Genomic DNA, 27,877 nt, shown 5'->3' with positions numbered 1-27,877 from the left:
TAATAAGAAAAAAGTATCCTGGGGTTTTGACAGGCAGTTTTGTGGAAGACCATACAAAGTGCAATTCATTTCATACAGGGGTCCTACCAGAAGTTAGGAGAATCCCAGAAGTGAAGAATGGATATTTGGCAGAAACTTTCTCCAGCCTCAAAATGTGTCCAATCTTAAAATTATAAATAGGTCAAATCCTTTAAGTGGCTTCAATTAATCATCCATTTTTGCAGATGCAAATGCTAAAACTTTAGACAACTATGTTATAGGCGAAGACAAATAGTTAGATGCTAGTTTTTGCACCTGCAATTAATTGCTTCAGAAAACAAAGGGCATTGTTAAAATTAGGACCATAATCTGAGGTGAGGTAGAGATTAGGTCTCAAAAATTTTGTGGTCCTCTCTCTCTCTCTCTGTTTCCTCCAACCTGCCATTTACTGGAAAGAAAAATAAATAGCCATAATTTGGGTGTCAAGTACTAAGGAAGGAACCTAAGTGAATCCTAGAACGTTACTTCTTCAAGGAGCCAAATAAACCCAACCCTGACAACCCTCACCTCCTTATCTTCCTGTACGGACACATGGAGCTAACAAGTTGTCTTGACTTTATTTTGTTGCTCTCAATATCCTGCATTCCTCCTTTGTACGCTGTCTAAAAAGACTGTAAACTCTTCAAAAAAGCAATCTTTTCTTACCTTGTTGTAAAGTGACAGTCAGTATACAAACAAATGAAAACCGATTATATAACTTGCACCTAAAAATAACTTACACTTGATACAATTTGGTAAGGTTTTATTTTTTTAAAAACTCTGAAAACATGCTTGGTTCTTTACAATTACTAAAGAACATACCTTCAAAGTCTCTTTTAAAAAATCCCATTTGCCCAAAAAACACAGCCTAGCCACTATTCATTTAAAGTTTGTACTCCTATTTTGAGACCACAAATGCTGGTGTACACACACACACACACGCCCTCCCACCTCAATATCATGTTGTCTTGTGTTTCATAAGAAATGCAGTACAGAACTATTTTCTAAATGGAAAAAGAATATAAATAAGACTTTAAAAGATATTAAAAGGAAAAGGCTTTGATCCTACATGGTAGCCTGCCCAGGAAGAGGTCTGAGCTAGTAGATCCCAAAGCAGACTCCATGTGAAAAATCATAAACACTGATTTTTGGTTGGTGGTTGTTTTTTTTTTAAGCAGACTATTAAATGGTGCATTTCTAAATAATTTGTATATTACATATCCAATTGAAGGTAGTATTTAAATAAACACTGTAAAAATACAATACCTCTTGGAATTCATTTAAGATTTTACAGAGTTCACTGTGTACATTTAAAATGGTTAGACGACACAATGTACAGATTTACTAAAATATACCCAAAAGAGCTACTTGTTTTTGACAAAAAAAATTACAAAAGGAATAATAGACCAGTAGTAATTACCACTCAGTTAAAACATGTCTCAATTTTTAGTGTATAGGCATCTTTTCTTCTATCTCCTCTATATCATAAGTACTTTACTCTCTCTTATACCACATGCACTACAGACCCTATTCTGCATCACTAATTTTAAGTTTGGCCTATAAAAATAATTTAGAATACATTAAAAATAACAATACATGAATACTGAAGTAGTAATTCAATCTCAAGGGTCTTCTGACAGGATTCAAGTCATCACTTTTTAGGATGCTAGCCAAATCCCCCTGAGTGAATTCACAAACTTCCGTTGTGCAGGAGACCCTATATATATATTTAAAAATAGGTAAACTGCAAAGACTCCACTTTACTAAACTTTTTTTGCTGTATATGCAAATGGCATTCAATAAGCAGTATATAAATTTTTTAAAAAAATCTTATTTCATATGATCCTATGTTCATAACCTGCACTATACTCACACTCTAACAGCCCTTACACCTTTCTACATAAAACTTATTTTCTTCATATATTCTTACAAGAGAGCAGCATATGGTAGATAAGACAAAACACTTGCAGCTGTGTACAATCCCAAAAGGAACTTTTATTTGAAAGGGACAAATATCTTGAAAATACGTATGTGATTAAACATACTTTGAGAGAATATCTTGTGAAAATACAATGTGAAAAAACTAAACAGGCTTTCTTAAAACAGTTTTTACTTATAAAGTCTTTAGTTTTTAAAAAGGGAGATTGTTAACTTAAGCTCCCAACTTCCGTTTTTTTTTTTTAAATGGCAGGTGGAACCAGGAACTATTTTGGACTAAGTTTTTAAAAACGGATTTATTTTAAGTTGGTGGTATCAGTTTAAGCTAGGTAGATAATAACTTATCTGCATACATGACAAATATGCTAACTAGTGCTAATTTCTTAACTGCTAATTCGGTTTCCCCAAGTTATTATACTATCACAGAAAGATTATTTAAGTAATCTTACCAGAAAACAAAAATTAAATAAACCAAAAACTTTTGCTTTCTCTGTTCCATTAAAAATATTTATTGAGTCTAAAACAAAAACAAACAACCCCTACTTTTAGGCTGCCACCTATCCTTGCCTAAAGTATGACCAATAGCTCAGGATAAATTGCTTATAGGATCTCGACACATGACAGACCTATATTTTGTACCTTGTGATCTGCCATACATTTCAAATGTGAGAATCACTTTTGAGAAAAAGAGTCATCAAAGCAGTCACAATAGAAAAACAGAGTGGGATGTCAGGAATGGAATAAAAGGACTTGGAGAATCAAATTAACAAAAAATTACCATTCTCTCTACTCCCTGAATGCAAGAGGAGACATTGGAAGCTTCAACATCAATTCACAGTAAGACAGAGAGTAAGAACCTAATCAACAACAACATGCAAGTCCTGTGTATTGAAGATGGATAATAAGGTAAAGAATGTACATAAGGATGCTCAAGGGGCTGCTTCACACAATTGTAAGGGAGAGACATCGCTTCCCTCAGCCCAAGAGATCAAGGAATGAGCCTTGACATAAGGCAGTGCCTCCTAAACTTCTTTAATGCTATCAAAACTGAAGCTCAGAGACTCTTCAGGTCATCAGAGAGAACATACAGATGTCCTGATTAATTTATTCTAAAATCCTCTTCTTCTTCAGTGGGATTGAGAAAACAAACATTTCCTGTACATGAACCTTCCTTCTGAATGAATATTTGAGAGGCAAGAAAGGAATCTTTCCAGGGCATCAAAGCAAACTTGGAGTAATCCCAAAACAGTATTTACCATCCAGCAATCTGTTGTGTGAGTCCATGCTAGGAGAATGTGGACGTTTAAATACATAATAGTAATGTCACAATAAATTCATTCCATGAAAAAACCCACTGTGATGGGGTGTGTCCACCACACTGGCCTATAAGGGGTTAATAGAGCCCTAGGGAGGCTGCACAGGAAGCAGCCAATTAGCGAGGGGCTGCTAATAGCAGCCAATCAGGGCTGGGCTGGCCCATATAAGAAGAGCTGCAAAGCAGACAGTTGCTCCCTGGAGCTTTAGGAGGGAGAAAGACCAGCTGCCTTGAAGGCTGAAGGTAGCAAGCACCCTGGACAGAGCACTGCTGCAGGCAAAGACCCGGGGAGCTAAAGGCAGCTTCTGGTGGGCTGCAAGGAGCTGCAGGCAGAGGCGCTGAGGGAAGGGCAAAGAGGGCGCTGGGGCCACAAGGAAGCGGCCCAGGGAAATCTACTGAAGAGTTGGAGGGGGCGCTGCAAGCAGCGGCCTTCTACAGGTTCCCTGAGCCAGGACCCGGAGTAGTGGTGAACAGTAGACTGCGGTCGCCTCTGAGAGAAGTGGCTGGACAGGGACTGCAGAGATGTCCCCCAGAATGGGGGGAGCACCAAGTGTGGCATGATCGAAGGGTTGTGTCACCGAAGAGGACATCAGTCCTTGGAGGGACATGGGTCCAGAAGCAGAAGAGGTGATGGGTGGAGCACCACCAGAGCAAGAAGCAGTGGTTAGCAGAGCTAATCCCCAGGACAACCAGCAGGAGGTGCTGCAGTGGTGAGTGAACCCCATCACATCCACCCTATAAAAAGTATACATCAACAACATGCTCCTGTTGTATGTGAGGAGTCACTATTGACTTTGACAGGACAGAAAAACATAGCAAAGCAGAAGGAAAGACAAGAGAGAGACACAATGATGAAGCATAAAATCTGAGTTCTCTTAAATTTGTTCATCTGGAGGATTTTTTTTTTTTAAAGAAACTTATCTGTCACAAATGACTAAATATATAGCTAGCTTTCAAATGATGTGAACAACACTTAAGCTGTGTTAGTACAGACAACTAAAAAAGTGTAAGTTAACTAGAAAATGCAAGTCTGAGAGGCATTATTGAACATCAGAAATGTTAGTGAATTCCTTTGAGGCATAACTGCTTGTTCAATCAACACCCAATTATTTGGTGTGGCTCCAGTACATGCTAATATCTCACAGAGACAATATGAACAAATTAAGGTGAGATTAGGTCTAAGGTAACATAGTGTGGAAGGAATATATTAACTTCCTGATCTCTCCAAAATTTTTAGGGAAGTCCATTTTTAATTACCAAACCCTTCCCCGCCCAGCCTGTGGACAGAAGCACTTACTGATAAAGTTTGTTTGGTCAGTCTGCATAGAATCTCAAATACAAGATGTAAGTGTTTTGCTGATATTTTTAATAGCCACTTTAATCAAGGATATGGACCTTCATACAACACACAACTCTGGGCCTTTAACCTCCTTAACAAGAATGATCCAGGCATCTGGAAATCTAGACAAGTACCACCAGTTTCCTTAGAATGATTACACAAACTTAAGAGGTGTGTGTTTAAAGATGCACATAAAGCTTTAAAAGAAGTCAGCTCTGAGTGAATCTGAATCAGGCATTTTGCCAAAGAATAGACCATTAATGGTTTCTGTGATCTCTTCCTCAGAGAGGGACCTACCAAGACAAATCCTCCGAGTTATACTAGAGAGGTTAAGTGAGGTCAAAAAGTCCCACCTCTCCCTAGCTGTGGGCACTTTACCAGTTTGGTAATTTTGATAAACTCCAAAAACATTTCTTTCTTTACGTTTAATTTGGTACCAGCAAAGTTTTTAACAACTGGTATTGTGCTTGGGCTGGTGTCTGACTTGATAGCTTTGTAAACAGCCAACCAGTTCTGTCACCCTACTAGAATAATCAGTTTGCGAAAGTCAAGGCCATTTGAGACCTTTGGGCTATGTGTAAACTGACAGCAGAGTTGGCCACTTACAGCTCCTCCAGCAAGGCAGAGTAAAATAAAAAGGACATGAGATGTACCTGAACCTCCAGGTTGTTTTTTTCCCCACCTCGAAGTCGAACTGTATCTTGAGTTTATCTTATCTTCCTTTAGAGACATAAGAACTAATTGTGCCCCTAATATGCTTTGAAAAGAGCATATAACATAACGGACAATACCTCAAGGATATAATTTATCCCTATGAAACAATGAGTCTGAGCATCCACAGGTTCCCGAAAAAGCCTATAGATAGGAAGCAAGAATTATTCTCCTTCCAGAACAGCACCTTCTCAACTGATCTTCATGGACCACCATGAAAGCTGTGTGACTCGATATCTGAGTGGAATCTGTTTTCACCTTTACAACCCCATCTAACAAAGTATTTGGAAGGAATAAGCAGTCCCACCCTGAAGAGGCTGGTGTGAGATCTTGATTAAAACAAGTTCTATACAGTAGAGTGTTGGAATTTCTACATTATGTTTGAACATTAACTTTTGTATTTTAAATGACTCAGACATGCTTTAACTTTTAAACAGGTGGTCTATATAGGACAAGATACCTCTTCATTCTGATTCAGAAGGAAAAAGAAGCTGAGAACATTTTTCCCCTGAAGTTCATACTTGTGCATGAAACCCCTCTCTCTCTCACACACAAAAGAATTGATCCACAAAGCACATACTGAGTTATTACTATGATGGTACAATGGTGTACAGTAAGTACTTTGTTATGCAGAGGAATTAGAAAGACCTAATAAGTTTTTTAAATAGTTACGCAGTTGTCCTATACTTAGGGTTGCCAATTTTGGTTGGATGTATTCCTGGAGATTTCATCACATGACAATCTTTAATTAAAGATTAATCTTTAATTCCTGGAGACTCATGCCCAATCCTGGCCGGTTGGCAACCCTACCTATATTTACAATAATTAAACCAGCAAATTCATTTACAGTCTTGCATTTTCTGCTTTTTGTTTTTTTTTAATTTACGCCATAAAATATTCAACTCCACTCACACCGATGCTTCCTTACTTTCTTTCCACCCATGATTTGCACCTTTGTTCATGGCATCTCCTAGGCCTGGAACAGCTTTACTCTATCTGTATGTCATGCATCCTCACTCTATTACTTTCAATAATTCCTCAAAACTCAATTTTCCTCGCTTGCCTTCGCACCATTAACCCCACACACAGGTGTTGTTCACTGCCACACCAATACCTGATCATGATATGTAGATATTTAAAACAATCCAAAACAGGACAGCTCAACAACGTTAATTTAATAACAGAAAAATAAAAATACTCCCACAGCACAAATCTCCCTCTTGTTCCTTCCTCACTGACTCCTTGTTATGTTGCAGTGTCTTAGAACTCCTATGTCATCTGCCATTCTGCAAAGGGCTCTGCAAACACCGCCTCCTACCTCCATTTACAATCCTACTGGGACTCTGCACAGGACTGGGGCATTTCACTGTTAGCTCCTTGGTGCAGGAATTTTGTCTCCTTATGTTTGTAAAACACTGTGCACATACGGCTCTATACTAATTAGAAATACAGAAACCAGGTAAGATTGATTTTGAAATTACAAAATGGTAGTATTAATCTAATTTGCTCTTGGGGCACTTTATAAATACAACAATTATTTTGCAGACCTAGATGTTTTCATTTTATTAGTACACCATCATGTGAATAGAACTATGCTAATTAAGGCTCAACACGTCAAGGATGTCATTTTACTTCCACACCAAAATAAATAAATAAATAAATAAATAAAAATAAATCAACTTTTAAAAAGACAGCCCTGAACATATTGACACTATTTTTAGATGAACAGGTAAGACCTGTAATTAATGTCTGATCTTTGCCCAAAAAAACATCTGTGTAATTAGTAAAATTAATTAATTCTAATTCATCCACACAAATGATTTTTTTAACTCTGAAATCAATCATTTTAACACCCAAGATGCTATCAGCTAAACAAATTTTCCAATAAGTGATACAGTAGATCAAGTTCAAATATGAACGTGTCACTTTTCTTCACAGTTGTGTCCGAAGTGTTTTCTAACATTCCCTGTTGTGTAGACATTTTGACATTTATAGTATAAGCAAAACATGATCAGGTATCATGGAAGCTACAGTTTATATCAAGTAGTAAATTATACATAATGCCGAGCTTTTCATCCACAGTTCTTGTAACAAAAAAACAAAAAACAACTGACTGGGAACTGTCATAAGTAGTATTAATGGGCTGGGAAAGAAGGAAATGTTTTGGAGGATTTTTTAAAAAATAATTTGAAACTACCTTTCCTACAACTTTTTAATATTTATAGAGAAGTGCCATTCCCTCCCACCCCCACCCCCACCCCACTTTAAATGCCAAGATATTGAAGGTTCCACCAGGAAAATGTGCTGAAAAATGAACCTAGAATTTCACACTACAAGTGTCAGATCGGTCAGAGGACAATTACAAGATTTCGTAAATGAACCAGCACTTTTTTCCAAAACATGTTTTTTTTTCCATCTGAGCTAATTTTAAATATTTTAAAAGCATTAAAAAGTCGATGCCAATATTTTGGGAGCAGTAAGCACAGGAGAAAACATTTTCTATAGTGTTACTACTGTCTCACTTCTGCGAAAGGACAACAAAATGAGGTTTATGCTACCTCACTGTGTATGATCACAGCTGGATCCTAATTCAAAAGGGCATTTCTGCTTGTCTGTATTAAAATCCTTTGACTAAAACCTACATATTTGCTCATTTTCTATAACTGTTTCATTTTTCCTATTTGACTCAAGGAAAAGGTCTGTGGCAAAATCACCTAATAACCTCGTAAGTGCTTGTTTTATGAATCTGGCCCTTAGTCAAGAAGTTACATTCAAAAGTCTTTTAATCACCTTCTGATCAGAATTTACTGGATTGTATCTAAGTTCAAGTTCAAGGGTATTAAAATGTGTAAAGGAGACTTTGAAAAAATGGCTGGGTTATAGATTTTAACTTCTTAACTAGAAAACTGACTCCAAATAGATTTTCTAATTTACAATGAATCAAAAGAAAAAACATTAGACCATAGCAAAAGTGGCACAAATGTATCAAAAAGCAAATGAATAAACATTTGAGAAGATTTAGTATTAGAAATTGTAATAAATTTTGGAAAGATGAATTGATTTTAGTTAAAAGGTATAACTGACAATTTATTGGGCGGGAAGATGCATTATTTTCCAATTGTTATCCACCTACAGTAAAACTGATTTGTGTCCTATTGTATTTTATGGAAAAGGAGAGAGCAACTTTCAGTGATTTAGATTAAATGTATTAATCATAACCAAGCACTGTGAACTATATATCTACTATTAAAGAAGATTTTTGACATTTAATTCTGTAGCAATATTTTGGCTCTGTACCACTCTTCCTAAATCCAATTCCTGCTACAGTTGGCAGATTTCTCCCTTTTAATTTTATGAGGCTTAAAGTAGCATTTAACCACCCATGCGGTAAATAATGCAGGATTAGAAATATTTAGTGTTTTGTTTCCCTTTCAAGAGTACTAATCCATCAAACCCCAAAATATTTTCTAAAAATTTCTGGTTTTTAGTAATATTTAACACCAAATACAATAAAAACTAAAGCATTAAATAAAGTATCACAGTCTTAATATATTTGTTTCCCTAAATCATTTCCCCCTAAAACCATTGTAATAAACATGAAATGAAAAAAAATGCATATATAAACCTGAAATAAAATCTCACTTAATAGCGGTTAAGACAAAGATCGGATAGTGATTAGCTTAAATGCCACTGAGAAAAGCACAGTAAACTCCTCTCAATTCTTTAACATTGTACACAGCATGATAAAGAAGCAAACTCTATGATTATACTGTCAGACTCTTAAAAATAAGATACTTATCCTAGTCTTCCAAACAAAAACGCTGAATGTAGACCAAAATATATGTTCGGTGTAATACTTAAATGGTTTTCTGACTTTTTGGAAAAATTCAGTTTTTGTTTCAGTCTCATTCTTTTTCTGTTGCTCAGACTAGTTTTTTTGCTATAGAAAATCTGCCTTATGATAACCTCCTTCAAGTAATAAATTCTTAAATTTATTCTATATACTGTAAATTGTCTTTCACGTTTCACAAACAGTTACATATATGATTATAGTTTGTTAAAAAAAAGTTAAACCAATGCGGTACTTAAAAAATCCCACACTTCTGATTTTGTTTTTTTTAAACCTAACTATAAAATAACATCTAAAATGACTAGGCCTGAAAGATCAGAGAAAAAAATTCTATTTATTTTCTTTATGTACTGGACAGAACTCTAATCTGACCTTGTTTATTTCTTTTCCCTGCATTGTCACTCTATTTCCCTGTTTATGAAGGTCTGTCACAAAGTAACATGTGAGAATAAACCATTTTCTTTAAAAAACAGAATATGACTAAAAAATACAAACTTTGCAAGACTCCCAAGACTTTTGAGGGCAAGGGGTAGTACCTGGTACTACTTTTAACTCAGTTGTATTATATTTCCTAGATTTCAAATTAATAGTGTCCCTTAAACATCTCACAATAAATTGGGACATAATATTTGTACAAAGAAGTTTTCTACTCATGACAGTCTCATAATTTGGTTTTACTGTATATCCTATCAATAAATAGTAAGAAAGCTTTAAATGTTACGTAGAAATAAGCAACCCATCTGGACAGTCTAGGCATTTGATCTAAAACTATTCACTTGGTGGATTATTTTATAAAAGGTTTTAATATAAAAAGGAAGGTTGACATAATGGTTATTCAAAAGATGACAGTAAATTAGAAAATAAATGGATAAATACATATTTCTCAATTCTGAGAATTGAAGAAAAGTTAAATTTCCTTGCTTTTTAATAATTTGAAGAGATGCCATGTCAGTGTTACAGCAATAATGAAAATGACTCAAATAGTTATAACTAAGTTATTTTGATAATTGTAAATGGTGGTTCTAAAGTCAACAAAAAAACCCCATCTATAGAAAAAATATTGTTCAAAAGTCAGTTTAAGTCTGTAATTCACTCAAGGGACTCAAATTGCAAGGGGCCAAATAGAGCAGTTTTTTTGAACTGCATTAACTATTTGTATTTGTTCTCTAGCCATCCATGGTTACAACATGGAGTCTGAAAACTCATATGGTGTCAATACAGAAAACACTGATATTAATACGTTTTCAAATAGATTATTCTGGCATTACAAATGGAAAAGCCAATGTACAACACCAACATACAAGTACTATGCTACAACGATTTTCACTTTCCAGTGACAAACCGTCAAATCTAGGATTATTAGTTTACTAAGAGTCCTCCATGTAATTAGCTTTCCACTGCATGGTTGCTTATTTATCATATTTTCTTTTTAAAAATTACTACATCAGTCTACATAATTCTTTATTCTATCTTGATTTTTGCTATTGGCTAAATATAGAATATATTAATATAAAATAATATTCACTTCTGAAACTCCTTCCATCTGAAGATCCCAAATGGTTGTAACATTAATCAAATACATCTATAAGCCAATGAAGGACGAAAGGGCCCTATTGAATTCAAGTAAATATCACAGCATCCACTACTGGTAAGCAGAAACTGTTTATCACCTCATACCAACCCTCCACAAAATATGAGCACCACCATATCCCTGAAGTTGCAGGAAGAATTTCAAGAGGCAGAATGGTTACCAGTGCTGGAATCTGGGCAGAATATTAAGATTAACACTTCGTATTAGTCAGTACAAGTGGTCAGAACCTCAGCTTTACATCTCATGTGAAAGTTTTCACCTTTTGCAACATAATGTCTCTAATGACATATTGTTACACTGGTTCAGTGCTGACTCAGATGATTCATTACTTTTCCCTCTATCTTTCTGCATTACTGTATGTTCCTTGGAAGTCACCCACACTAGTACTCACCCTGACTGAAGCAGCTTAGCTTGTATGATATCCAGAACCACTGAATAAAGTGGTATGGCAGGTGGCATGGACAGTAATGAAAAAGTCCTGAGTGCCAATCAAGGCTTGACAAAGACACCTTCTGTGGTCTTGGGAAAGTCACAACTTCTTCCTCTGTTTCTGCATCTGTAAAATAGGTAAAATACTGACCTACCTATCTAATACAGGAATTAAAAAGAGCTCTGAACATTACTCCTGGGGGAATTCTGCACCAAAAAATTAAATTCTGCAAAATTCTGCATATTTTATTTGTCAAAATAACACAATATAATCATGCCAACTTCAACTACTTCGATAATTTATTTCAAAATAACTGTCAGCAAGTATGTCTGTAACAATACAGACAACAAAAATTCAAGTATTAATTTTTTTTTTTGACAAATAGTCCTTACTAGGCATATTAAGACAGAACTTTGTATAATAATAATTCATTTAAACTACAATACAGAAACATATTTCCCGCATCCCTCAGAAGCAGTGTAAAGGCTTGGGGGAATCTAGGGTAACGGAGGAGCTGAGGAAGCGGGAAGGAGCCTAGGAGTGAACCTCAAGGTTTGTTGGGTGTGAGTGGGTGAAATATGGAACAGGTTTTGGGGGGGCAGAGAGGAGGAAGGATTGTTAGGGAGTTGGGGCGCTTCCCCCATGCAGACCCTGGCTGACTCCTTGCCTCTCCCATTCAGTCAGCACATCTGCCCCTGTCCCCATATCTCCCTGTAGCTCTCCTCCCCCCTACACCTCCCTCCTCATGTGGTCCCACAGCACCCTCCCATTCAGCCCCTGGCTCAATGCTCCTGTGCCCCCACCACAATCAGTCTCCCCCACACTAGCCTTTCTGAAAGCCACTCAGTATGACCCCCAGCAGCCCTGTGTGCCCCGTGCTGTCCGTCACATGTCTCCTCACCTGGCCCTGCTGTGAGGAAAGCAGCCTCTCACCCCTTCCCTCTTCCCAGGCTGTTTGCTCCCAACCGGAGCCAGCTACCTTCTCTTCTGGCACCACAGAAGCCCCTGGTAGGCAAAAGGTGTAATTGTAGTGCCTCTCCAGCAGAATGTATATTCAGCTGTGGGGTGGGACCTACAGGGGACATGAACTCTGCACGTGTGAAGTAAAGCAGAATTTCCCCAGGAGTAGAACATGAAAAAGGCTACATAAGGCCCATGTTTCATCATTATACATTTGCATTACTGTTTAAAAATTGCTGGCGCAGAGATCTCAATCTTGCAATCCTTCGTCATGAAGTAGTCCCTTGGATCTCAATTACTTCCATGAATAAAGACTGCAAACTTGGGTTCAGTGACTGAATCCCAGAGAAGTCAGTACTAAGTAAGTTAAAGATTAGTTTCAGCCTGAAGGGTGACCTGTATTTTAAAAATTAAACAACATGTAGAGCTACTGTACATGCCAAATACCGAAAGTTAACAGGATTCAGCATTGTTGTAGCTATGTTGGCCCAAAAGTTAGCAGGATGGTTAAAGTCAGGAGAAATACAAAGTGGGTGACGTTGCTGTTTTTGAGGTTAGCAGGGGGATTTGGCTCAAAGAATTTTAAACACTGCAAGAAAAAAGTTTACTCTCAGTGGATAGTCAATTTTCCTTTGCTTCAGTGTTTGGGAAACTGAATGTTTAATTTCATATATAACACACACACACACACTTTATTTGCAAGCCATGTTTAAGTCTGAATTTCACAACTTGTTTCTTAAGTCTTTCCTCCCCATTTAAGGCTTCTAAGACCAAATTTTCAGTGGGCCTGAAAATTAGATCGACAAGTTTGTGGGTGCAAAACTGAAGCACTTGTAAATGATTGTAGGCTCAGTTAAGGATATTGACTGAATATCTGACCCTTAATATATCATCATTTAGCTTTCTTTACGTCTGAATAACTAAAGTCACACGTCCCCAAAAAAATCAAGGCGTTATAGTAGAAGAGCATTTATCTCATTTTCATAACATAGCTTGCACTAAAAAAGTGACAAACTGACCACAGCATTTCAACTGTGGCCTCATTTGCCCATTACATGCTACAGTACTAGATTAACTCGAATAAATTTACTCTATTTTCTGAGCCCCTAGATATGTCTCCAAATGACAAACTGTAAAGATTACGCTCAAGGTTTAGTTTCATTCATCACCCTCAGAGCTGCCTCCTGCATGGTATTTTGTAGCGTGTGTGTATTGCACACACATTAAAAACAGTGCATAATAAAAATATACACTATACTATATATGTACAAAAGCAAAAATATAAACTGATATCACTTTAAATCACAATCCAAATTATGAAACATTCTAATTCCCAGTTTGGATATCATGGCCACACATTTAAGGCTCCTTTATATAAAAGGACAGCTGAAACACATGATGTCTAATCAAATCAGGAAAAAAGTATCAATAGCTCAGCTGCTAGTACAGCTCTGGAAAACAAAAAGGAAATGCACAGGAACACAATACTGTAATAAAATCCTTGGAGTTCTACACAGTATTATGAGTGTGGAAAGCACGCATTTCAACAGGCCTTGTCTAGGTTAGGCATTTTAGCCACTGGTGGCTATATACCAGTTCATAACCTCACAGCAGACAAACTAATACAGCAGAACCTCAGAGTTATGAATTGGCAAATCAACCACATCTCATTTCGAACCAGAAGTACGCAATTAGGCGGCAGCAGACACACACACACACAAAAGCAAATGCAGTACAGTACTCTGTTAAACTACTAAAAGAATAAAGGGAAAGCAGCATTTTTCTTCTGCACAGTGAAGTTTCAAAGCTGTATTAAGTCAATGTTCAGTTGTAAACTTTTGAAAGAACAATAACGTTTTGTTCAAAGTTATGAATATTTTCAGAGTTATGAACATCCTCCATGCCCGAGGTGTTCGTAACTCTGAGGTTCTACTGTATCACCTTAAGCCATTATTTGTTCCATGCAGCTTATCACTGCTTGAAACCAGGGTAAACCTGCACCAATCAAATCACAGTTTCTATTGGCTTTGCCAACAGTTTTGTGGTTTGCCCCAGATCAGGTATACTGGTGGCTGGCCACTGATAACTATAGTCGAGAGAAATACTGAGTGTATATAATGCCAAAGTTGAAAGTGTGCTGTCCTTGGTTCTAAGGCTCATACCTGAGATAAAAATGGATTAACAGAAGAGCTCCCACCATTTCTTTAGTGGATCAGAAATCTAACAAAACACCAATACAAGGTAACTACATAGCTATTTTACAGGGGTTGCCAGTTTTCCTCAAAACTGAAGGGGAATTAAGAAAATATACAATATCACCAGACTCTTGGGGAACAGACTTGGGTTTTACAGACAAAGCCCAAGTGCCACTGAGATAGGTTAGCACTGCCAGAGATACTCCATAACACCCGTGGGGTGTGGACAATTGGCCAGGTGTGCCCAAGGGGCCCTCCCCTTGCTACGATCTAGCACATGGGGAAACAACTTCCCATCAGCAACTGTAAGGAACATTAAAGCATGCTTCCCCCCAGAGAAGCCCACGATAGGCCCAAAAAGAATGATTCAATAACATCTTTGCTCAGCCACTACAGCTTTGTATCTTTAACATTTCACAGGAACAAAACCAAAGCGCAATTAACTTCTTTACCAAGGGCAAACAGGTCTATTTTACAGATGGGGAAACTTACGACAGAGATCAAATGGACTTGGCACCATCACAAAAGAAGTCAATAGCAGTTTTTGGAACAGAACTCAGATCTCCTAGTTCTTAGTCCCCATGCAGTAAAGATTAGAGCACATTAGTTTTCTATGTAAATTCCTCCAATTGACTTTCAATTGAAAATTTAGCTCATGACAAATACGGTCTTGTTACATGCTACTTTAATTTGTTCCACCCCTAACTGATCTTGAGCTTTCCTGATATTAGGTATCTGAAGTCAAACAGGAAGACAGTGGGTTTTATAGGCCATCAGAATAATGCTACCAACAACTTCAACTTTGGCTTTCTGCCTTTTAAGCATTTTAGGAAGTGCACTATTTGTAAGGTTTCTTTGCTTTAGCCAACAAAAGAATAAATGAGTTCTTCTACAATGTCACATCCTTTCCAAAGGACAACACAGAAAACATGATCTGTATCTCCACATTCAGAGACAAAAGGCTATTAATTTACAGTTAATTTTACAAGATGCCGCTGCTGCTAAGCAGTTATTTATAAGAATCTTCTCAGAAAAGACAAATGGCAAAATTAAAAAGAAAAAAGAAAAAAGAAGAAAAGAAGTTTTTATATTGAGTACTGTATGTCCAGAGATGAAGAGCTTGCATTAAGGTTTAATTTTCTGAAATCCAACAAAACACATGAAAAAACCACCATAAAGATACACTAACAGTCTCAGAACCAAAAGTTAGTGGCAAATTCTAGAAACCTGGAAAACAGCTACTGGAGGAAGACAAAGTGTTTCTTTTTTATGGTAAATTGCAGAAATTGGGAAATCATCTTGTTTCTAATTCTAATATCAAAATCGGAAGTAACTATTCTTCTCTTCACAGACATAACTATGATAGTAGTTTTAAAAACAGACTGAAGCTGTTCCACGAGAAAGATGCTCATTCAAGGGCAAAGAAAGATCAAACATTCGGTATACCCTGGTTTAGAAGTAAACTATAGAGTAATTGTAAAAGTTAATTTGTGTGGCCAAGTTAAGATAAATTAAAAGAGCTTGTCACCCTGAATAAATTTCTAACATATGTTGTCAAAAATGTAATAAGCCCATCTGGAATTTCTGAGACTAGTCCTGGAAGCAACCACCTTAATGAAAAGTTATGCCCAGGGTTTAAATACAGCCGGAGCTGCCTGGAGCAGAACTCTGATAAATATTTTCAAATCCCTTGGGAGCTCGGACGCATCTCTCTCCGCCCTCTCTGGGGCCTAAAGCCTGGAGCCTCCCAACCCCACACCTGACACCTGGGCCCCGAATGGGGGGGTGTGGGGGGCTCTGGGAAATAATCGGAGAATTTAAGCCCTGTTATGCCCTTTTTGGTACTGTACTAGAAGAGATTTTAAACCAGTTTCCAACATGGCATTAATGTTAGGCTCACAGAAGAAAGTTATTGTTTAATATTTTAAATAGTAAATGATTTGATTTATTATTACTTTAACAGTTGAACTTTAACCAGAATGTCCAATATGAACTTCACCAGCTGTACAATATTGATGATTTTAATAATTGGTATTACGCAGTTGTGCTTAGAAATATATTTTTGTATCTTAATCAGTGCTGCATGGAAAGGCCTACCTGCAGTTGCATGGTAATATAGAGTTGTTATCTCTACAAAATAGCAACTAACTGACATGTTAGTCAGACTTACTTTTTGTTAAGCACCAATTGTACTTGGTGTTTTACTGGCATGTTTAAAGACACTGTCCACATCCCGAGTTTACAGTCTGGGTAGACGCCACACAAAATACAAGAAAGGGGGAAAATGGAACATGGCATAATACCAAGAAAAAGTAAAAAAGTATTTTTATGTAAACTTTATATATTATTCTTCCTTTGCCTTCTGTAATCACAATACATTCCCACACCCATGAGAGAAAGAAACCAGATTATGATTTCACTGTTGCAGATTTCAGTATACAAAATAACCTTAGAATACATAAGTGGTGGGGAAAATTAAAATTTGTAAGGATATTAAACACATATAACTCCAAAGAACTCCACTTCCAAAAATTCTGGAATACCTAATATTATTATGTTTTATGACATTTTCATGGCCTCAGTTTTTTGATGTACAAAACCTCCTTGTAATAACTCCCAATTAGAGATATAGTATTCTCATTTTTTTACCTGGGTTTCATTATTCTTCTCCACCCCCTGCCAAAAAATGTAAGTTCTTTGTTCCAGATCTCACATTTTCAATTAAACCAGACCCAACTTTTATGCAAATGAGTCAAATGTATATTGTAGATTTTTATTACCTGGTAGGGCAGTTTCCAAAATTTCGTAAGTGACCACTATTTCAATTTATTTAAGAGTTAGGTCTCTTTCTGGTTAAATGGACTGACTCAGAAGCAGTAATGGTTTGTGGTGACCGTGGAAGAAATGGAGTAGAAGAAAAAAAAAGACATGTTCCATGCATCATTAAATGCCCTTTGGCTATAAAGTCAGCTGAGTAATCTGTTACTTTAACTACTTTTAACTTTATGATTTTTCACTGTATTTTGGAATTGATTTAAACAAAATTAGTGTTTGTTGGCAAACTGAATTTGGTATCTGATTTTTGTGGCAACTGTTTGGCTCATGAATTATGACCTCAGGGGAGCAGAGAAAGGGTACAGTACTTCTTCTGCCTGTTTGTGGGATCACTGGCACAAAAAAGGCTATGGTCTCCCTCAGACAAGACCCTGACTAGTAAAGGTCAAGGTGGGCGAAGGAAGCCAAGTAACATAAGGTGGAGAGATTTTTTTAAGCTTTATCGTATCTAAAACTCAAGTTACTTAGAGGACCGCCTTCAACATTTTAATCAGTAAAGTTATAACTGATTCTTATTCTGACATTGTACTTTAAACCAACCCGCTTACTATTTGTGTATCAGTTTGAGAACAATGGGTCTATGGGATAACAAGGCACCATTATAATTAAAGTTAATTTTATGATGGGTCAACTAAGCTGTTTTTAAACACGGGTTAGGAAAAAAGTCATTAACAGTATTCTATTGGGCTCTCATCATGACAATCAGAAATGATACCCGAGTAGTAGCTCAGCTAGGTCAATGAAAGTTTTAAGGAAAATTCATTTCAGAATTTATTCATGGTGACAGGTGCATTTCATTTTGTGAAATATACTTCTGGTTTGAGAAAAATGGGTACAGTTCTCTTTTAATCACGACACTTACTACTAGATCCTCTCTCTCAAAACCTTTTCTTCAGACTTACAATCCTCAATCTTTTTTGTTCTTTAATTGAATTTTTTAATACCCAATCAAAGGTTGCAAGGAAATATTCCTTTGGATAGCAGCCCCTGTTATAGCTCTACCACCATTTAACACAATTTTCAAGTTATTTTAACAAGAAACATATTTTTAGAAATCTCTAAAGAAATTCTATCAGTTCTTCAATTATAGAAACATTAGGAGCAGAAGCACTTAAGTTTGCTCTCATAAAAATTCTCACAGCAAACAAGAAAAAGTGCACAGATATTCCTGACCCAAACCCACATAGAGGAGTCCCTCAAAATCATGAAATGGCACCCAAGAGATATGAGCCTCTCCAAAACTGAGCTGGAGGTTTCTTCTCTGAGCACACATCATCTCGAGGCTTCTGCTAAGATTTTCCTGAGAAACCTGTGTCCTGCTTGGACCATATCTTAAAAAAGAAAAGCAAAGAAACCAAAGGAAATTGAAGCAGAAGTGCTCTTCAACCAGATCTTGAGGAAACACACCTCTCAGATTTAACTTTCCTCATTTATTGTGTCTCCTAAACAATAAACACAAGACCATATAAGAAATATGGATGTCACGGCTATATTCAAAAGAGCTTACATAGCACAGCAGAATTCAGCCAAAACCAGACAGACAAACAGCAGCATAGCAGCAATTCTGAGTGAGCTCAGGGCCTGAAATAGGCTTATCTTACTATCAATTCCAGGACCAGAGACTAGGAATAGGGAGGAAGATATGGCAGAGCCCACAGGAAGTGCAGCTTGTATAGGTCAATTCTTTTTAAAGCTTAGTCTACTGCTGTCATTTCCTAGATGCCAGGCCAAAAAGAAAGCAGAGTTAGCAAGAGGCACAATCAATACTTAGAGAACTCAAAGTTCATCACGATTACTTCACTTTTCAGGAAATAGGCTGTATCTGGAGCCAAGTGGAGTTTGGCAATAGCAAGGGCCAAGAACAGGAGCATCAATATTTTAACATTCACACTCATTTCACTAGAAAACTTCCACAGAAAATGATGATTATATCAACACAATGAGCATCAAGATGAGCAAAAACATTTGAAAAGCTTCCCCCACCCAACAACAGTAAGAACTATCAATTTCTAGTACCTTTAGTTCATAGTACTTATTTTTTCTTTCATCAATTAAGCCTTTTACTAACATATCAGTAACTGAAACTAAAAATTAGACATCTGGTAGACTGAACAAAAACATACCATTTTGATCCAGTGCAGGAAAACTGGATCCACCTTTTACTATGATACCAAAAATATGTAACTGAATAAAGAGAAGCAGAATATGGATTCACAATTCTAATAAATGTGAATGTCAGACTCATTACATCATTTTATTAAATACCGAAATATCTTTGGTAACTTGATGGGGATCCAAGAGAAAGTAACATATGTGATGATATAGCTAGACGTAGTATCCTGAAAACCTGTAGTATTAAAGAATTAATACTAATGACTTGGATAATGGAGTAAAGAGAGTGCTTATAACATTTGCAGAAGACACCAAGTTGAGAGGGGTTGAAAGCACTTGAGTACAGGATTAGAATTCAAAAAAGACATTGATAAATTAGAGAATTAGTCCAAAATCAACCAGATGAAATTCAATAGAGACATGTGAAGTACTACACCGGACCCTCGCTAGAACGTGGGATTTGGGATCCATGCCAAGTACCATGTTACAGCGGGGACCGCATTAAAATGAAATTACTGTATACAGTAAACGTCACATCCATAAAGTATAGAAAACCTTAGAAAATAAACTCCTACTGGAAGAAAACAATAAATGAGAAAAAAAGTATTGCTTTATTAGAGATTTAAAGTAGACATTAAAAAGTCAGTAAGTTGCTTTTACTTCTTGCTGCTGTGCCGCTTTCGCTTAGCAAACTGCAAAAGACTACATAGCTGCATAATTTTTTATACGCTCAACATCTTGCATCTCAAACCATCTCAAAGCAATCTCTAAGCTGGCTACTGTGGCAGTTGATGTTGGAACAACGTCCACTTCATCTTCCTCTTCTTCTTCCACAGTGAAGGCCAATTCTTCAGCTTCTGGAATGTTGTTTGGTCGTACTTCCTGAAGAATTTGGTCATCCATTAGACTTTCAGGAACAGGACAAAATTCTTCTACTTCATCGTCGCCTCTTATCCAGGACTTGATATTTTGTGGCAGAACAGTTACCCCGAGCCTGGACAGTTGCTAGCACAGCTCCTCCATCCACTCCATGTCTGTTCTTCCAACTTCCTCCACTGTAAATCCCTCGAATTCCTCGTCAGACTGTGATCTGTTTTCTTCATTTTCTTCCAGGAGCAGGTGGCCAAACAACTCTTTCAGTCCCACCATCCAACAGCAGTTTACCGTTTCAGCGCGTAATAAATTCCAGGAATCGCTGCCAATGTAAAAAGTCTTTTATAGTCAACTTCTTCAGAAAATCAGTGACAGACAACTCACTTTCTATCATTTGTCGTACCAAGTTCCGTCGATAGTGCTGCTTAAAAATGGAGATAATACCTTGATCAAGGGGCTGGATTTTGGAAGTCGTGTTTTTAGGTAAGTATTCAACCCGTATTTTACCGTCACAGGTTCTGAGTCTTTCGGCTAGAGGATGCACTAGACAGTTGTCTAGCAAAAGAACGGCCTTTTCTTTTAAGCGTTTTGCCTGCAAATGCTTTCGCACAAAAACAAATTCGGTGAAGAACCACTATTCAAAAATCTCTCGCCATCCAGGAATTTTTGGAGTACAAAAACGGCAGGCAATTCACAATTATGTGATGAAAGCACTGAGGCATGCGAGACTTTCCAATGCACAATGGTTTTAATTTATGCTTGCCTGTTGCATTCACACAAAACAATAAAGTAAGGCGATCTTTTGCCTGTTATATCCTTCTTTCTTTCATTCATCTGTTCTGACAGCCAGGGTTTTATTGGGCAACATTTTACAATAAATTCCTGTTTCGTCTGCATGGTAAACCTATTCCTCCGAGTAACCCTCTGTCTCATAAAATTTCCCTTAGCTTCGCAGGGTACGATTGCGTGGCGTCGGCATCAGCAGAGCGTTTATCTCACGAAACTGCAATCTGAGAGATTCCGTGTCTTTTCTGAAATCGCCATAGCCAACCCGAACCCAAATCGCCTTAAAATTGCTGAATTCGCCATTAAGTTCCCAGTCGAATTTTTCCATTTGCATGGCTATAAGCAGACCAGGATTGGAACGCCTTTCTGCTGTTCTTGCACAAACCACGTGTACACTGCAGAATCAAGATCGGCATCATTCGCTAAACGGGCTTGTTTTCTTTGAAGGCCATGCTCTTCAACCAGGTTATGAATGTAAGTTCCAAGCTTGTCAGCATTCTTTAGCCATCCACAAAAGGGGGACTCGTTAATGTCAATATCGCGGCTAATCTTTGCCTGGGTTTCGCCATTTCTAAGTCATTCGATAGTGTCCAATTTCTCCTGCACCGAGTAAGCCTTCCTTTTGCCCGACATTTTTGACATCTTTCTAAAAGATAAATAATGTACCTGTAAATTTTGATTACATTACATTTGTATGGCGTTCTAGGCCTAGAGCAATCGTCTTAGGGCTTGTCTACACGACCGTGCAGGGTCGATCTAAGATACGCAACTTCAGCTACATGAATAGCTGATGCTCTCCTGTCGACTGCGCTTGCGCTCCTCGTTCTCGTGGAGTACTAGAATCAACAGGAGAGAGCTCAGCAGTCAATTTATCGCGTCTCTATACTCAAAAAAAATTGTACTGTACAGTACTTAAATTTGGGATCCATGGCCGTGACCGCATAATATCCAAATTCTTGTTATTTCGACGCGCGTTCTAGCGAGGGTCCGGTGTACACTTAGGAAGGAAAAAATCGAATGTGCAACTACAAAAAGGGAAGTAACTGGCTAGCACTGCTGAAAAGCATCTGGGGATTAGAGTGGGGATTAGAGTGGATCACCAACTGAATATGAGTCTACAATACGATGCAGTTGCCAAAGAAGACTAATGCCATTCTGGGAGGTATTAACAGGATGCAAGACAGAGGAGGTAATTGTCCCGCTCAACTTGGCATTGTTGAGGTCTCAGCTGGAGTACTGTATCCAATTCTGGATGCCATACTTTAGGAAAGATGTGAATTAATAGAGAGAGTCCAGAAGAGGGCAACAAAAAAGATAAAAGGTTTAGAAAACCTTACCTAAGAGGAAAGGTTAAAAAAACTGGACATGTTTAGTCTTGAGAAAAGAAAACTGAGGGGGACCTGTGAACGGTCTACAAATATGTTAACAGCTGTTATAAAGAGGATGGTGATCAATTATTCCCCATGTCCATTGAAGGTAGGCCAAGAAGTAATGGGCTTAATTTGTAGCAAGAGAGACTTAGGTTAGATATGAGAAAAAACTTTCTAACTATCAGGGTAGTTAAATTCTGGAATAGGCTTCCAAGGGAGATTGTGGAATCTCCATCACTGGAGGTTTTTAAGAACAGTTGGACGAACACTCGTCAGAGATGGTCTAGGTTTACTTGGTCCTGTTTCAGTATAGGTGACTGGACTTGATGACCTCTCAAGGTCCCTTCCAGCCCTACATTTCTATGATTCTATAGTACTACCCCTCAGGCTCACTATATTTGAATTTCCTATAGTAAGAATGCTGTACATTGATAAAATGGGCACATTAAAAAATGTGTTCAGAGTAAGATAAATCTAAGTATGCCAACTCCCACTGAACTCAGCGGATTTTCATGTAGTACACCTACTAAAAAGAATCTAATATCAAATGCTGATATGTAGCATGAGTTACAAAAAATAGGCTTATGCCATTTTTACAGCTTTGGAATTAAAACATGCCTAGTACAAACACAAAGCACTTTAAGTAAAAGGTTTAGCGTACAGAAAAATTACACAGGTATTTATAATAATTAAAATTTATAATTTATTATAATTTATAATAATTAAAATTACACAGGTATTTATAATAATTAAAAAAAAGAACTATGTTAAAAATGTTGAGGCTGCAAAGTAAAGCATTCAAATCATGAAATGCCAAATTTAAGGCTGTCTTCCAACCTTGTCGCTACCTCTTTGTGTTTAAGTATTACAATATAGTAATTTAATTACATAAGCATAAACTATTTTTCCATAGGACCCATGCCTTATTCAGTGTGCAGGTTGGACGATGCGTAGTGAATAGCAGCGGTTCAATATATGTCTACCCACTAATGACAGAAACAGAGAGTCTGTTTAAAATTTGTTCAAATGTAAGAACAGGCCCATTAAAACGTATGTCTGAATATTTTTCTGACAGGCGATCTGTGTGCCAAGTTGGGGATAACGTAAATTAAAAACCACCCAACTGATACACAGATATCCCACCCCATATTCTCAGCGCCCATGTCTTGTAACAGAAACAAGATGCGAAGAAGGCATTCAGTATTATAAGAAGGTGCTATCCCCAAAATACAAAATGTAATAGGTAATTATGACAGCTGGTGATCTTACATTTAACATGAATTTTGTTTCCTTAATAGAGGAAGATCATGTAACAAAGTATTACCATAACTAAAAAAATTGCACTTCCACAGCACCTCAGAAATGTTTTCAGGATTTCATTAATTACCATGGTCTTGATTCTACAACAGAATTTCTGCCAGTAGACCCGTGCATCTTTGTAGAGCCCCATTGTCTTGAGCTCTGCAAAGATACAAGGGTTCATCCGCAGTGAACTTATTGCGGGATTGGGGCCTACGTGTACAATGTATATGTACTTTGATTAAATATAATCCTTATAATGTGTGTGTTATACACTGGCATACCTCGTTGTAGAATGTCCATTTTTCCCCTCTTCTTCTTTTCAAGTCTGTATCACTGCTCTTGAGCAGACATCACAGATTCATCTCCGTTAAAAATGAAAGAATTAGGTCACCATCACATTCTGTTCAATGGGTTCAGTCTGCAGTATGCTTCTTTGCTCAGGATATTAATCTTTCTAAAAGCATTCTAGCTCTTCAGTGTAACAATCTAACAGCAGTAATTACTTCTTGTTCTGCGTTATCAGACGTCACAGGTATTAAATGGTTTTTTTCTTTTTGTCACTGGATTGGTGTATTTAAAAGATTTTCTTTGAAAATCACTCATTGATAACACTCTGAAAACAATCTTGTGCGTTCTGACATGAAGAACCAAAATTTCCAAGTTGGATGTGATGGGTGTGCCTGCAAAAATAACCGGACGCCCAGGATGCATGCAGATCAGGAAACTGTTCAAGTTAACAGCTAGCTGTACATTTGCCCATACTTTCCCCCCCTAGATATGGAGCTTTGCAGGGTATTTTACCCTCCTTTGAAACTGTCTCTGGGAACATACCACACAGTCAGAATATAAGGTAATAATAAATTTACCATCTAGTGATAATTCAGTTATCTTTCTTTAATGAATAGCATGCAGTTGTTATACAGGAAACTACTTTATTATTAATACACATGAGGTTTTCTTGAAAAGGAGATGGGTGCTTATAACAATCCAGAACTTGTAGCAGAAAGCAACACATCTCTTGTTATATATACACATATGCAGTATATTCCCATCAACTGAAATTTAATCACCTTTTTACTATTTAGAGGGGAAAGGCAGTTTTTAAGGTGGTTAAGCTACGTATCATCAATACCATGAAGCTAACCTATAAGTTGTAATAGCTCCTATAAAATACCAGAGCGAGATTGCAATAAGACTAGAAAATGGGCTACAAATCCCAGATATGCTCAAGTAAGCAGTGAACCAAAAATAAAAATAGGTAGATCTGAAACCAAGAACTAGATAGCATTCATCTAATTCATGACTACTAAAGGTAGAATTCATAGGCCAAGGTTTTAAAGTGTCTTATTCATCTCTGAATGGCAATTATTGGACAAAGATTTCAATTACAAAATTTCCCTTTTTCCAAAAGGGTTAAATTTCCAGTACTGCTTTTCTATGCTCTGCATATGTAATACCTTTTACAGTTTCCATCATCACGTTATTCTAATGAAGCAAATTAACAGTGTTCTCTGATTAAGACGTTAGAGGATGAGGCTGAAGGCCTTGGAATTTATCATTCCAGGATATGGTTACTACCAGAGAGAACCTTCAAGTTATTGTATTGAAATGAGCTCTCCCTTTGCCTCTCAACTCCCATTCTGATAAAGAATTATAGCTCACTGCTGTGAGTCCTTTTTTTAAACGTTATTTTAAAAGCTGTCCCTCCTTTTTCTTTCACTCTCCCTCTAAAAAGAGTTTTCAAACCCATACAGTTTTATTTGAAAAAAGCAGAATTGGGAGTGGAGTGGGAGAGGCAGTGATAACTGTTTTCTCTCTCTTCTTTATCAACGTCGTTGTTCCTACAACTGAGGGGACCTTTAATAACAATATTTGTGCTTAGAGCCTCTGGGGATTTTGTGATGTGCATATATGAGTATTAGATCACTAACTTCATTTTAACATATGGCCTAAAAAAAAGATACGAAGTTGAAGGTGAAAGACATGAGAGTTCTCCACAGAAAAAAGAACAGTACATTAATCCTATGTGCCACATACACTTAGTATCAGGTGCATTTGAGTAACTTATCAGTTTTGATGCTCCTTTACAAAAAGGCACGTTAAAAAGTAAAAATAATCTCTCTCTACAATGTGATTTGCTTTAGATAAATATCCCTTTCTTCACATACATCTGCCATATACTGAAACATGCATTTTTCTTTGACTTTTTCCCCCCTACAGTTCATAAGGTAAAGCATTAAGGAACAGTCTTCTAATTAACAGTTTGTTTGGATCATTCCATTATAATATCACTGCTGGAAGGAGAAGAATTAAAAACAAACATAAAAGTGTTAGAAGAACTAGCTTATAGTAGAGTCTTACCATTCCAATTTGCACACTGTAAAAGAATGAATCATTTCAGCTATATACAAACATTAGGATATCAATGAAAGAGGAATATGCATTTGGTTTTTGTTTGTTTTGTTATAATAATGGAAAAAACAGTTCAAATTGGTTTGAATGAAAAAAAGCACACCTACCAATGCAGCTGGGTTTCCTGAAACCTTTTTGATGTTCCTTGCTGGCATTCCATGAAGATGACTAAATCTACTCTGGAAGCCTACAAGCAAGCATTAGAGCTCAGTTTAAAAAATATTTTATATTACAGACAATCACATTCCTAAAGTTACAGTAGGAGATGGGAACCAAAAGGAATATAAAACATTTTATTTCAATAACAAAGAATATTTTAATTTGTTGTTGATTTTATAGCTGTACCATTTTGCTTCATTTCTAAAACTATTGAATTATTTTATGAAAGCTGTTGAATTACAAGTTTAGGGCCTGATTCTGCAAACCCTGACCCACACAAAGTGTACATTTGTACTGATCAAGGGTTGCAGATTTGCAGTTTGTGTAGACATACCTGTGCTACCTTTAATCTAACTAGCTTGCTAAAACAGTAGTGAGGACACAGAGGTGTGAACTTTGGCATAGTCTGCACAAGTGAGTACATATCCCGGGCGGGGGTGGGGGGGGGCTGGCTTTGTGCAACCCACACCGAAGCCTGAGCTGATGTTGCAGTGCCCTCACTGCTATTTTTAGCAACCTACCTAGATCACGTATGTCTATACAAGCTGCAAACTACAGTCTGAACCCGACTGCTATGTAGAGGTTCCCAAAAAAATACACTGAAGTCACGGCAATCAATGGGACTCCTTGTGGGAGTACAGATTTGCAAAATAAGGGCCTAAGAAAAAAGAATCAAATCTCATACCTTCTGAACTTTGCAATCATTGGCAAATTTATCTCTCATTCCCAGTCTTAGCACTGCTCTAAAAGTTTTTTTGAAAATTCTCAAGCTGATGAAACTCCAAGATCAAGACCAACCACAACATACTTTACATATCAGATGCAGGCTACAGACATCTTTCCACTGAACCCCAGCTACTATATTATTCTGCCTTTGAGTGTTACTAACCTCTCTTCCCTGAATGGGACATAAGAGGGAAAGCACCAGTTAAGATACTTTCAAAGACTGGATCAGGCAATTCTTTCTCCAATTCCGTTGAGTCCTGTTCCCACCAGTGACCGACCCCAGTGATTCCACACGCACCGCCAGATTCATTTTCATGAAACCAGTCACTCTGCTCATCATCACCTGTGTAAATATAATAACCACCCCCGCCCCCAAATACAGGTTTATTATCCAGAGAAACCACGCTTGTAATCACAATCTCTTTTTTTTGCTTTATAGTTGTACTACAATTATTTGTATATAGCAACTCTGCTTGGAGAATACGTTTTAATAGCATAACAAGTAATGCCATCAATAAAAACACAAAAAATGTTCTGTTTTAGAACCAATTTAGAAAAGTGAAAAACAATAAAACTGATTAATCCTTTGGTGGTAACTGCAGGGAAATCCATTTAAATTACTGCACTTTTCCCATTAACAAAAAACAAGCCTTAATCTCCTGCTGGGAATTAAAAGGTATAAAACTGTGAAACCAGTTCTTTGCAGCTGATAATGGTATATAATTAGCGTAATTTCATGATTTGTATGGCATGTAAAAGGGGGAAAAATCATGAACAGATGTGACTAAATAAAATTAATCTGATTAAGTTTATTAAGAAATAAGTTTTGAAAAAGTGGATTTTAAATGAAAAGTGACAGTACCATGAAATATACTGAGAAATGCACTGTATTGCATTATAAAGTTGGTCATTTTTAACAAAAAATATTTTATGGACATTTTCAGTAAATATTAGA

At 37.0% G+C, this 27,877-nt stretch overlaps 1 protein-coding gene across 4 annotated transcripts in view; it reads right to left on the bottom strand.

The window, feature by feature from the left end:
- Positions 1 to 27,877, bottom strand: part of GPATCH2 (G-patch domain containing 2) — a 179,973-nt gene that overhangs the window by 120,317 nt on the left and 31,779 nt on the right. For 2 of the 4 annotated variants that reach the window (XM_007064746.4, XM_037895719.2), the window contains exons 4-5: positions 27,086 to 27,265; positions 26,145 to 26,224 (exon numbers count right to left, since the gene is read on the bottom strand). In XM_007064746.4, coding sequence (XP_007064808.1) covers positions 26,145 to 26,224; positions 27,086 to 27,265 — 260 coding nt within the window. Of the gene's footprint in view, positions 1 to 11,153; positions 11,319 to 23,906; positions 24,306 to 26,144; positions 26,225 to 27,085; positions 27,266 to 27,877 lie in introns of all 4 variants that reach the window. The other 2 variants (XR_005224851.2, XR_006289834.1) reach the window with 2 other exon arrangements.

Source organism: Chelonia mydas, chromosome 3 (assembly GCF_015237465.2).
Source record: "Chelonia mydas isolate rCheMyd1 chromosome 3, rCheMyd1.pri.v2, whole genome shotgun sequence".
Taxonomy (NCBI): Eukaryota; Metazoa; Chordata; order Testudines; family Cheloniidae; genus Chelonia; species Chelonia mydas.
Note: the sequence above shows the minus strand (reverse complement) of the source record. Positions and strands in the feature narration are given on the sequence as shown.